This window comes from Zosterops lateralis (genome assembly GCF_965231275.1).
Source record: "Zosterops lateralis genome assembly, chromosome: 4".
In the NCBI taxonomy this organism is placed as follows: Eukaryota; Metazoa; Chordata; class Aves; order Passeriformes; family Zosteropidae; genus Zosterops; species Zosterops lateralis.
In genome coordinates this window covers 50,284,496-50,297,607 of record NC_139765.1, presented here as the reverse complement: position 1 = coordinate 50,297,607, position 13,112 = coordinate 50,284,496, and the positions used below count along the sequence as shown (strand labels likewise).

Sequence of the window (13,112 nt, the reverse complement as noted above, 5' to 3'; positions counted from 1 at the left end):
AGAAGAATGAGCAAAATATGGGATATTTTTCTTCACTGACTTTTCCTAAATACAGAAATTTAATTTAGAGTCAGACTTCATTCCTTTGACTTAGGTATGCTTGATTTGACTTAGTCAAACCAAGACCTAGAGATTTGGAAAGTTTCTTGATAGATTGTAGAAATTTTTTCTTTTTTTATGTTTTCATGGTTAAATCAGGAAAATGTTGCTTTTGCCCAAAGAGTGCACACTGTTACTGTCTCTGAGAGGTTAGTAACATACAGAGAATATTTACCTGCGTTAATTCTGCAGTGTCTAGGTTGCGCGCAAAAAGTACAGGTCCTGTATTGTGAGAATCCTCCTGATATGCTGCAGTAACAAACTTTGAAGCCTCTGTTAGAGAAGTTGGAATGATCTCAGGAGAACAGAGAAAACCATTTTGGAATTATTTTTATTTCTGTTGCTCTTCCATACAATTTTTCTGAATCTTCAGTGTTGTCCTTGTTCCTTTTGCTGCTTTTGCACTTGTTGAATTTTTCTCAAAACACTGTCCTCTAATGAGCAATTCAGCCTACTTCAAAAGTTGGTGGTTTTTTTTATTTGAATATTTACTGTGTGATCTATTGTTCCTTTCGTGTTTGTGGGTCCCTACAGAAATTGTTTGGTTTCCATCATAGAGCTCTTAGAAAAGAATTAAGTGCTTCCATGATTTCTATCTCCCAAGGTCAGTAAAAGCTGTCCTGTATTACCTCTTCAGAAAACTGAGAAATGTAGAAGGGATGAGAAACCACCATGAGGTCCTTTCTTAACTCTTTAAATGTGTCTTGTTTTAATACAAATAATTTTGCCACATTCATTCCATGTGGTAAAAATCAATATAAGCAGGACTCCGATCTGCTCTGAGACAGATGTTACATCATGAAGAAATTCAGTGTCGTTAACTGCAATAACAGAATGATTTGTTGCCTTTACTAAGTGACATGGGTAGAGCAGATGCATAGTGATTTATATTCTGAACTTGTGTTCCACAACACACAGACACATAGACACACAAACATATATGCAGGATACACCAGTCAATGAACCCATCTCAGTGCAGTTGTGGCCTGCTCTGTAGCTCTGGGGGAACATGCTGCCCTCTTGTTGATCCTGTGTTCTGGCTGGTGGCATAGCTTTTGTACGTGAATGGTTCAGCATGGTCAAATGAATGTAAGCAGGACTCTTCAAACTGAGGTAGAAGTGGCCTGTGTTTGTATCAGGCACCAGCTGACACAACTTTTAAGATGGGCTGGTTTAACACAACAAATAATGAGGTTCCTTTTTTAGCCAGGGGTGGCAAACATGCTAAAACTGTAACTTGAGTGAGTGTAAATAACAATGTCTCAAAGTTGCATGCTGGTTTGAGTACAGGGAGCCAAGATATCCTTGAAACTTTGGGATAGACTCTGAAGTTTGGTTCTTGACACATCCAAATTTTTGAGATACTTAGAATAAGGAATTTTGTTTGCTGCTTGTGTGAGGCACTCTATAACCATGAAGGAATTTAATTTGCATCTGTGCTAGACAAGGAGTAGTCAAGTTGAGGTAAATAAAAAATTGTCAGGAGACCATATTTCTGATGATCTGTTTCAGTGTTTCAAAATACTGAAATGTGGGTGTTTTACATGGAGCAAGTAAATTAGTTACAGTTTGAGACTGTCCCTTGAGAGCTGAGCTCTGTAGATTGTGATTGGGTTGTTTCCAGCACTTACAACTGTAGAATAAGCTGATAGTCACATTATGTTCTCCCATTACTGTAGCTGTTTTGATGTACTGCTTGTGTTTTCCAAGTTTCTGGAAATTCCAGTTTATTCTGATGTCATTGTTCCATCTGTCCTTTCCATGCCTTTTCCTAAATGGATATAGGAATGCAACAATCTCCTAACCAGACATCAAGAACAGGAAAATCAAGGAAAGGTATTTTATACAGTAGAATTTAAAATATGAAACATGTTGTACAGTATACAAATATCAACCCATCTATGATGTTTATTATTCCAGAGGTCCCAGTTTTGCTGGTACTGGTTTTATGAACTACATTTGAGAGCAGGCTTTGTGTGATTTTTGTTTGTGTGTTTTGCCTTGTTCTTTATTACTGAATTTAATGTTTGCTTTGTGTCATTAGTGATAGTAAATAACTTTATTTTAAGTAAGTCCTTCTGTTACTCTGTAATGGAAATGGGCTTGAATTAAAGTAGAAACAAGCAATCCTCAGAAACTGCTTTTCTAGATCCCATTTCTACTGTAATCAAAGTTCTGTCTGAAAGGTAGCTTACAAACTTTCACTTTTGCCTTCTAAAGGACAATGTGACCTGGTCTTGATCATTGTTTAAAGCTACTATTCACAGAATGACAAATATTCAGAGTTAGAAGGGACCCACAAAGATCATCAAGTCCAGTTCTTAAGTGAATGGCCCATACAGGGATTGAACCCACAAACTTGGTATTATTAGCACCCTGCTTTACCTAACTGAACTATCTATTTATTGGAAGCAAAATCTCAGAAAACTTACTCAGCTCTTTTGATTACTTATATCTGTACTAATTGAAAATATAACTGAAGTCACCCATCAAGAGTGATAACTGCTCCACACTGGTGGAGACATTTTTATTCAGCTTGGGACAGCAGGTACGTCAGACTCCTGGTACTGATTGCGGTAACAGGAAACTGTGATATGTACAATTAATTAATATTTTTTAAATATTGTGTGTTTGCAATAGGAAACAGTAAAAATTAGAGGCTGTGTTGGTATTTTAACTTATTAGCTTGTTTCAGCCAAGTTTCCAAGTTATTTTCTAAGTTTCCTCTACATGACAAGCGCACTGTATTGTTCAAAAGTTCTGTGCAGGTCAGGAGATGTACTCATCAAAATTCACATGTGTACCCTGTCTTTAGAACAGACAAAATTTCCATCTCTTTTGTGTTTAATGCTAGCAGAGGAGATGTCTTCAGGCATAATATGCCTTTGTTTTCTTTTCCCTTTAATGATTCTGCCAAAGAATCATTGGTTGGATTGGTTGTTACGATAGTTAACAAGAATTAGTTATGAAGAACTTGAGGAATACTGAAATAGCTACTATGTGGAAGTTGTGTTTGTTTTCCCCTTCTGTTTTGGGAACTGAAGAGCCCTTTTATTTCATCTTAGCTGTTGATGGTTGAGGGGTTCTAGCACTCTTGAAGCTGTATTCCTAGAGTCCTGGTTTCTTTGGTAGATCAATGATGTGTTAGAGTGCACTCTCATGAAGTTTGCAAATAGCCCTAAGTTGGGAGGATCAGTAGATGCACTTCAGGGCAGTGCTGTTGTTCAGAGGCATTTACTGTGACAGGCTATGTAAATGAACTGTCAGGCCTGTCTAACAAAACTCAGCCAGGGCGAATGCAAAGTCTGCACATGGAAAGGTACAACCCTTTGCTACAAAATGTGCCACTGCCTGGCAGGAGAGACGCTGTGCTGAGAAAGCCTGATGGGTCTTGGCAGAGTCAGCCAGCAGCAGGGTGCCCTGGCAACAGTGTCCTGAGTTGTATTAAGAGCAGCATAGCCAAGAGATTGAGGAAAGTGATTATCCACCTCTACTTGGCAGTCTCTGGATTGTGTCCAGTGCTCTGGGTGTAATTTGAGCCTCCAGTGTAAGAGAGATTTGCTTTTCAACAGTGAGCAAGTTGAGTGGAAGGCCATCAGATTCATCAGGGACAGGAATATTTGCCCTTTGAGGGCAGTTGAGGAAACAGATTTTTCAGCCTAGAGGAGTGAATTTGCAGGGATCCTAGCAGCAGCTTCTGGTACATGTGAGAAGGCAAAGCCAGGTGCTTCCCAGTGGTACATGACAGGAGGTGGAGATATAAGAGGCATAAATGGCAACAAAATAGTTTCTAATTGGATGTGGTAACAGTAAAACAGAGAGGTTGTACAGTCTCCCTTCTTGGAGGTGTTTAAGACCAGACTGGATAAAGCCTTGAACAACCTCACCTGACCTCATAACTGAGCCCGCTTTGAGAAGGCTGGCTAAGAGACTTCCTGAGGTTCCTTCTGACCTGATTGATCCTATTATCCTACGTGCAAGTCACATTGGTAGCACTGAGGAACACTTGGATTGTGCTGGAGAATGCCCGGGTTTGCCACTTTTGTCTGCTGAATGCCCTTTTTGATGCAGTGCACAGAACTGTTGGTGATTCTTATACTTGAGCTTTAGTGCTTGATTATGCTTTTTGATTTTCATTACCTTTGTCAGATTATACTCTTTTCTGACCCAGAGAGCAACTAAGAGGCATTTTAAAAATTTCTGTTCCATTTTCAGTCTCATGTGAAGGGTGAGACAATATAGATTGTTACAGTTCACACCATCACAATCAGAAGCCAACTATTTCCTAATTACAATACATTATAAGCATTTCTTGGCCTATCAGCTTTTGCCACACAGTGCTGTTAATGCCTTAAAGCCAGTCATCTAAAATCACCCCTCATGGGTCCTACTACAGTGCATCCTTCATAGTTCTATTTCTCCAAAGTATCTAGTCTTATTTGCAAGGCCATCATTTAAAACTTGTTTCCAGTTCCATTTCTCTCTCAACAATGTCAGTCTTATTCAATGGCATTTCTAAGTCAGCATTTTCTATCTTGGTGTTTGCATGCAGATACATACTATGTGAGCCTTCTGTCAGGCTTTGAGAATTCTCAACAAATCCATTTACCACTGCCTTTGCAAAATAATCTGTAACTGGGTAGAGCATTGGATAGTGTAGTATCTAGTGCAATGTTATACATAATGCTGCATAAAATAATAAATCTCTGCACATGATGTGTAAGGTGAGTACTTTGGAAGTTCTTAATGTCTTGCTAAACCACCACCATTTTGTTAATTGTTACTAATGTAGGATATTCATGTTATGCTTTTTAAATTTTTCTTTTTTGTTTAGGTGTGTTTCTATGGTTTTAAACTTCTAGGTATTTAGAATCCAAAAGAGATATGGCTCTGGTGTGTTTTATTGGAGTTTTTTGTTTGTTTGTTTGTTTGTTTGTTTTTTAATTCAGTGTTGTTTGAAGATGTAGGGTTTTTTGGAAATTCAGTCATTTATGCCACCTTGTAGTGAATTTACTACCCAAGGCATCATTCTAATATGATGTGTAGAGTTGTCCGTGTTAAATGTTTAATTTTTAAATGGTTGATTTTTAGCTCAATTTAATTTCAACATGTCAATTAATGTTTGAACAGCAATAGATGACTTCTCCCAAGGAGACTCAATAAGGTGAGACTTTAAAAATACCTAACACTTACCTGAGGAATGACTTGAGAGACATGGTACTCATTTTGCTTTGCTTTTAAAGAAGCTCTGAGAAAGAGGGGAGCGATGACAGTTGGCATACCTCTGAGGAAGAGGAACTTGATTTTACCCCCAAGGTATGGTACATTTACAGGAAAAATATCCTGTAAAAATAAGGGGTTTGAAGGCAAATTTTCTTTGGAACTGAAAGAAACTGCAGCTCCAGCCAACATTGCTTTCTCTTTAAAGTAATCTCTGGCCTACCAGCCTTCCTTCTGCAATGAGTTTCTCCTAAAGGACGTGTAGCTGTGACAGAGTTTGCAGTAGATTTTTCATTTGGAAACAAAAAGCAGTAGGTGACAAGATAACCACATAGTTTCATTTTTTTCTTGTTCATATAAGTCAGATTTGCAGACTTCAAAAATTTGTAAGTTATTATTATACCCAATCCTGTTCTTCTCTAGTCATTGTTACTGTTTTCTGTACATTTGGGGTTAGATTCCTGAGTGATAAAGGACATTTATTTGTCAAGATCTACAAAAATCCTTCATCACCTAGTTCTCCTTTCCTCAGCAGGTTCCTCAAGAGTGCTCAATGAACAGATGAGTTACTCAAATGGGTCATCTATTTGCTTCTATAAGATGACGTTTAGTACTTGCATGTGATCTCACACTGCACGTTTTTCCTTTTTTTTTGAATGCTTGGGTAGTACTCTTTTTGTTAGTTACAAGCTCTCATGCCTACCATTTTTACTAATGGTCTGTAGAATTGTCAGCTTCTGAGTGATGTCTGGAGCATCAACTCTGTTGCACTGGCAGTGACATAGAGCCTGAATGTGGTAGTTCAACCTACTCTGTAATGCTGGAGATGCAAGCATGTTTAGTTTAAAGTTGGTTTCATTTTCTTGCACTGATTTAAATAGAAATGGTACACTTTTCTGCCATGATTTTGAAATTTAGGAGTATTTTTAAGGGTACTTTCAGGGACTGTATTTATGCATTAAGCATGGGGATCTTAATAGTTACTTACCTCATGCACATTTGCAAGTAAGTGTCCTGAAAATGTGCTTTTAAATATAATTTAATTTTACCTAAGTATTACAAATATTAGAAACAGATTTTTTTTAGAACAGTTATGCACGCAAAAATTTTTGGAAGCGGTTTGCAGACGGGTGCCTGCACAGTGTGAAATACTTACTGAATGGGAGATGAGAGGAGTGTTTGTGTAGTTAGAAGTACGAGATGGAGCCAGCACTATCATAAGGGCAGTCTGATTATATTTACTGTTCAAGATTTGATGTGGACAAAAGATTTGTTGTTTTTACTGTTAAAAAAAAATTCTTAAATAAATCTTTATTTACAGAAGCTGCAGAAGCCAAACCTGACACTGTTAATGAATGCTTCACAGCAGTTCAGGAAAAACAGTAAGTTATTTGCAAAAGGTTGCATGATATACTGATAGATAAAGTAGACTTGCTAAGTAGGTTTTTTGGTTGGGTTTTTTTTGAGATAGTAAATGAGAAAGTAGCATTTTGCAAACATGGCACTTAATAATTAAGAATAAAATAAGTCATTAAAATGAAGATATTAATCCTCTCTTAAGCCCTTTTCCTTCATCGAGTTCATCCTCCATCCTGCCCAACCTCACCACTCCATTTCTAGACATTCCCAAATGGTTCCTCTCTTGTACATTAATCTGATAACGTCCTTATTACCGTTTACAAAATTCCTTCTGTTCACATGCTTTTGTTTGTTTGTTTGTTTGTACTTTAAGATGATGGTGGTGGCTCTGGAATTGAAAGTCCTAAGTCACCAAAGAAAAGTCTCAAACAAAGAATCCCATCAGGTGCAAATGTGAACAAAGGAGACAGTGAAGAATTGTTTAATCAAGATGTCTCAGCTGTAAGCCACCTGGATGCAGAAGAATTGGAGGAGGAAGAGGAGGAGGAGGAGGAAGAGGATGAAAATGACAATGGAGATGGTGATGAAGATTATGAGGAGGAAGAGGAGGAGGAGGAGGATGAAGATTTTTCTGAAGATGAAAAGGAGGAGGAGGAGGAGCTGGAAGATGAAGAAACTCAATCTAATGAAATACTGGAAGAGGAGAAAACAGAACCTAAAGGGGAAATTAATCAGAAATCAGACTATTTCAGTAAATCAAAGTGTGAAGGGGCTGCTCAATGTGGAACAGGAGATGTCTGTGATGATGATGGAGTAACTAAAGAACATGATGAGAAGGAGGAAGAATCTGTTGATACTCCTGTGTCTTTCATAGCTGGGTTTTGTGAAAGGTTTCAAGCAAATAAAACAGCAGTGTCTCCAAAGATCATGAATAATGAAATATCTTGCAAGTCAGTACCAAAGCAAGCTGTCTTTCAAAATCTAAATAATCTGCAAGATATGCAAGAAAGTTCAAACAGGAAAAGCATGATTGAGGAGAAGTTTCACAGAAATGCTGACTCCTGTTTTGCAGACTCTGAAATGACAGACTGGAAAAAAGAGATACCTCAGCCTCTCTTAGATAGTTGTGCTGTTAAGGAGAAAAAGTCAAACGTCAATGATGGCTTTGAAAGTGGCAATAATGCTTGGTTAGCAGAAAAAACCCTAGGACCTGAAAGTGAAAGACCAGCCTCTGTCATACTTGAACATGTGGATGGTGAAGATACTGAGGAAGAGGAATATGAAGGAGTAGATGATGAAGTCTGCAAACCACTGAAACAAGAAAGCGAAAACTTGCACTTTAATAAGCAGGAAGAAAATCTGAGAGCAGCATTTCATTCAAGCACCGAAGTAAGTATATACAGATGATTGAAACACAAGGGTATTTTCTAAGGGTCAAGGAGGTCAGAAACACATAGTAAACTGGATTTCTCTTAAAACTTATTTTTCACATATGTGTATCTTTTGATCATCCATTTTTGATGTCAGTGTCTTACTTGGGGTCAAAACAGCTTCTTTGCTATGGTATGGTAATATAGTGTGGAAAAAGAATAGGCAGTAGAATCTGGAAGCAGTTGATTTTTCTCAGTTCTATGTTACAGTTTTTATCCGTGAAGTTTTACTACCATTTAGGAAAATTCATGATGTGATAGCTGAACGTGAGGACACAAAAAGAATTTTGCATAAGATTGAGAGCAGGAAACTAATGGTTTTCCGTTAAGCAAAGTAGAATTAAAAAAGGAATATCCTCTGGAATGTTGTAACTTAATTGAAGCTAGAGTTAGACTGACATAAGGAATTGCTTATGGAGGAAGATCAAGGATGATGTTTCTTACTGTTCTTTTCAGCTGTTTTGGTTGATGTCTTTTAGGAAGAATCATCCGAACATAAGGAAGAGGAGAAGGAAGGTGCTGGCAAAAAGCTACAAACTACAGTTGTAGGGGATGTGAAAAATTCTGTTTGTAATGATAGGCGTGAAGTCCACAAAGCTTCAAAGGACAACTCTGGTGAGAGAAATTACTTTGTAAATCCTGACCCAAGTTCTTCCTCTACAAATATTAATGCTTAGAAAATCAACTAAAATGGTGATTGAATCCTATGATAGCAAAATTTTCTCATGCCTCTAAGTCCTGGTGGGCATTGGCAGAGAAGGAAAGCAGATTGTGTTGCTTCTCATTCTTGAAGAACTGAAATTGTAGCATCGTATACCAGGCAACGTGATATGAAGCAAGTACCATTCTTGATTTATTGCTATATTCTTCCTGAAGTGATCTGAACAAAATGCACAGGTGAAAAAGAGAAGAAAAACTAGAATGTTTCGAGTGACAACATTATTCCCTTTTATGATGAGTACTGTCACATTGGAAGGCTGTGATTGCTTTTGGCTGAAGCAAGGGAAGGATTTGAGTCAAGCTGAGAGAAAGCTGTTCCAGTGGCTCACCTTGTCCAGTTTTAAAATGTAGGTCTCTCCAGCACCACATGTTTGTGCTTGAAAACATTACCAGCCTAGTCAGAGTAGAGCACTTTGATATTTACCTGAGGTCTGACAGGAGGAAGAGAAAGCACCTTGTCTGTCTCCAGAGAGTAGCTTGTTGTAGTAGATGTTACTAGAGCATGTGTAGCTGCTGCTCAGATGCTGCACAGGGGGCACTGGCATAACCTGCTGCATTCTAGGGTTGTCCCTAACCTGCTCTTCTGTCTATATGTGTTTTACCGTATGTATTTGGCATAGTGTAAGTAGTCAGAATTCAGATTAGAACCAGCAGTTGCCTCTTGTGGGGTGAGTCCCCTCATGGGCATCCAGCTCCCTCCACCTTCTTTAAGTGTATGTTTCCACACAACTGAATCCTCAATCAGTTTTTCCTAATGAGGTATCTTAAAATAGAAATAGGATAGTATAATCTGTCTAGGAACTCCCTGAGACTGAATCTTAAAATTGTCTGGTGGAGAAGATGTGTAAATTTTATCCCCCCTCAAGACAGATATGGCTTTTGTGTGTTTGGGTTAAGTGTTTGAGGTGTGAGCCTCTATTTTTAAATGGCAATGCTTAGGTGTCTAGCTTCTGGTGAGGGGCTGGGTAACAACTTTGTCAGGTAAGATCTTTCCTAGTAGCGCAACGGGAGCATTGTTTCTTGGTGACTTTGTGGATGTTAGTGCGAGGAGGTTTTGGATAGTGTTTCTATGGTACCCCCTGTACAGTGGAAAGTGATAGTAAATGCCAAATTTTGGAGTTCTAGGCTGGAGAGACCTTAACTCTGTACCCAACAGAACTGCAGGATACTGGAGTATTTTCCTGAATGTTAGCCAAGTGCATTGGGTATTGCCTGTAGCTTTGTCAGCTGTTGTGCATAGCCATCTTCTGAAAGAAAGGAAGCAAAAGGAGCTAGAAGTGTAAAGGAGATAACATAACATGTCTGGGTGGGAAAAACTTGCTTCTTAATTTGTCCACATCAGTGGAACCTGCATCTTTGGGTGTACAAACACCCAAACATCTCACTTCTTATCTTATTTGTAGGTGCCCTTCCAACAGTGGGAGCAGAGCAAGAGGAAGATGCTGAATCTCCCTGGGATTCTGAGGTACTTTTTGTGGAGGACACAAGGGTTTCCACTGCAAGGAGTAAGATCCAGAATCACTTGAGAGCTTCCTTCTGATTGGACACTACTGCTGATAAGGCCTATTTCCTCTTTTCTTCCTTTTGCCCTATGTAGCTGGGGGTCCTTGAAATACTTCTGCTCTAGGCCAGCTGCTTGGTTAGGATTGGGATGAAGTAAGGTTGAGCTAATGGCTTGGGTCTCAGCAATTGGCCTTTGAGTTTAGTTTCTAGTATAGTGCTGAAATAGTGAAGTTCCTTGCTGCTTAAGGTTTTCTGACCTTTTCACAGAGGCTGGCAGGATTGTTACTCTTTCACCATCCAGCTCTGGTCTGCTGACTTGGTTAGCTGTTGCCCTTGGGGTCTACAACCTAGGTGCTTAACTGCTTCTGAACAGATCCTCTCCACCTTTTGTAGGTGTACTCTGGCCCTCTTTAAAGTCATGTTCAGCAGAGACACTGCACATGCTGGCCTTGTTTCCCTTTTTCATTCTTTCTGTCTGTGGCAATGAGCAAGGTCTGTAGCTAAGTCCCTCTGGTTCTTGTGAGAAAAAGAGAACTCTTCCCATCTCTTTCTTAGAAATACAGGGCTAAAACATTGTTAGTTCTAAGGTAGTTGCAAGCTCTGCCTTCCTAATCCTTGTTCAACCCAAGTGGCTCTTGCAATTGGGAGCAGCACTGTGTTCATTCACCACTGCAGGATATATGCCTAGGGAATGTCAGTACCAACTTGAATGTCAGATACAAGTTCAGTACAAATGTTGAACACTCTTGTACACTGCAGACATGCAGCTCTTGGTTCACAACTTGTATCTTGAGTTACCACGTTAATTCTTAATTGTGGTTGTCCAGGTTGTCAAGGCTTGTCAGCCTGGTAGAATAGTGGTGTGAAGTTTTTGCCTAAGATCTGAAAACAAACCCAATTGCTGTGATTTTCCAATATACTGTATTTTGATGGATTCTTGCCAGGGGCCTTAAAAAATGTTTTTATATCTACGATATACTTGATACCATGCTACATAAGTTGGGTTTTGTATCAAAATGAGTTGAAAATGCATTTGTACCAATTCTCATTCATGTGTTTTAGGTAACACAGGAAGATTCTGAAATGCCAAGAAAAGTATCATGTGGTGTGCTGCTCCCAGCTGCGGAGAGACGTGGAGCAGGCTCCCAGATTCTGTCAGGGGAAAGTGACAATGGTAATCTCCTGGTGGGCTAATGTTTGTCTCTAAGCATTTATAGGCTAAAGTAAAGTTCTGTCAGTGTCTGTCTTAGAAATGCTGTCATGGTGTGCGTGCCGACCATACCAATGAAGTGCTTACTGTTTGTTAATTAATGCCAGTAATAACAGCACTTGCTGGCCAGTTTGTAAAGGAAGTTCTTTGTATTTTTTGTGTTCTTCAGATGAGTATCAGTTTTTTTTGATTCAGGTTCTTGTTTCATAGCGATGATAGTGTATGTCTATTAGGAATGACCTTTCTCAACATTTAACATTCTTAGATGATAATGCAGCAGGAGACAGCTTTGATCTGGCTTAGCATTTTTGTCTCCCCTAGCTTAAACTTTGATAGCATTTTGACAGCTTTATGTTGTGCTTTGCTTAGGAGCTAAAATAGAAGTACAAGTACAGGGGGTTTTGCTGAGGATTTCTGCCTGTAGTTTGTGACACTGTCTCTTCAGCATCTTGAGCGAAACTTTACAAGCTTCCAGGAATTTCAAATGTAGTTGTTAACTATTTGTCACGGAATTCTGCTTAGACAAGAATTCCACTAAGACAAGCTTAGGATCAGTGTGAAAAGACAGTAAAAGGTGGTATGATAATTTTTCTAAGGTCTTTCCACACTGCTGGACCACCAGGTTTACTCAAATTGAATACTGTTTGGTTTTTTTAATGTTTGTTTGGGGTTTAATATAAAATATAAAACATTTTATTTAAATATAAAACTTTTGTCATGGAGCCATTCTTAATTCTAAGTATTCTTTCATATACTTGTTTAGTGAGAGGATTCAAACTGTAAGAAGACTTAAGCAGAGGATTTGAGAAAAATATAGGTGGAATTGTGTTGGTTTGGAAATGATGTAATGGACAAAATTTAAAAAAAATATTTGGAACTATGTTATAAGTGGAGATTAAAACCAGACAATATTTGTTTCTGTTGTTCCCTTGCAAGGTAGATCGCAATAATCTGATGAACACTGCCTTGATTTTACCTAGTTAGACGTATATGAGGTTTCTGTGTCTGCACCCATGCTTTCTTAGTCCCATCAATGGAAAGGAAAATGCTCCTCAATATTAAGCACTTGGAGACTAATCACAGTCATAATGCTGTTTTATGATCATTCATTACAGCAGACCAACTTTGGCTTTTGAAATAATTCTTTTAGAAAGCAGGATTCAGCTCCTCAAAAGGACTAAATATTTTAATCTTGTTCTGTTAACAAGCATGACCTTACTGCTTCACCTATATTGTCCTAGTTCTGTGAAAATTGTTTTTTTAAATCTAACGTGCGTGGTGGGAAGTTTGCATTGTTCTTTTCTTGTGTGCTTGTATGACACTTGCTACGTGATGAGATAAATGGAATGTTCAGTATTGTACTCTTGGTGAAATAATGGTTGAGACTAATACTTAGTTGTAAAAACTACTGATGTTGAATGCAGTAAGAGGGGTACCCACAATTTAAAAAAATAACATATCCCAAAATATTTTTCACTTCCAGGCTTCTTGGAGAAACCAAATAATTCTCAGGTAAGTATTTGTTCATGTCAGACTGACTACTTATTCTGCTTATTAAATAGTTTGTAGTT

At 38.4% G+C, this 13,112-nt stretch overlaps 1 protein-coding gene across 3 annotated transcripts in view; it reads left to right on the top strand.

Moving 5' to 3' along the window:
- The window catches only part of ANKRD26 (ankyrin repeat domain containing 26), a 50,770-nt gene that overhangs the window by 5,366 nt on the left and 32,292 nt on the right, over positions 1–13,112 (top strand). The window contains exons 7-15 of one of the 3 annotated variants that reach the window (XM_083860391.1): positions 1,885–1,935; positions 5,230–5,263; positions 5,343–5,415; positions 6,641–6,701; positions 7,052–8,067; positions 8,588–8,723; positions 10,232–10,293; positions 11,394–11,505; positions 13,025–13,053. In XM_083860391.1, the coding sequence (XP_083716517.1) occupies positions 1,885–1,935; positions 5,230–5,263; positions 5,343–5,415; positions 6,641–6,701; positions 7,052–8,067; positions 8,588–8,723; positions 10,232–10,293; positions 11,394–11,505; positions 13,025–13,053 (1,574 nt within the window). The remainder of the gene's footprint in view (positions 1–1,884; positions 1,936–5,229; positions 5,264–5,342; positions 5,416–6,640; positions 6,702–7,051; positions 8,068–8,587; positions 8,724–10,231; positions 10,294–11,393; positions 11,506–13,024; positions 13,054–13,112) is intronic. The other 2 variants (XM_083860393.1, XM_083860392.1) reach the window with 2 other exon arrangements.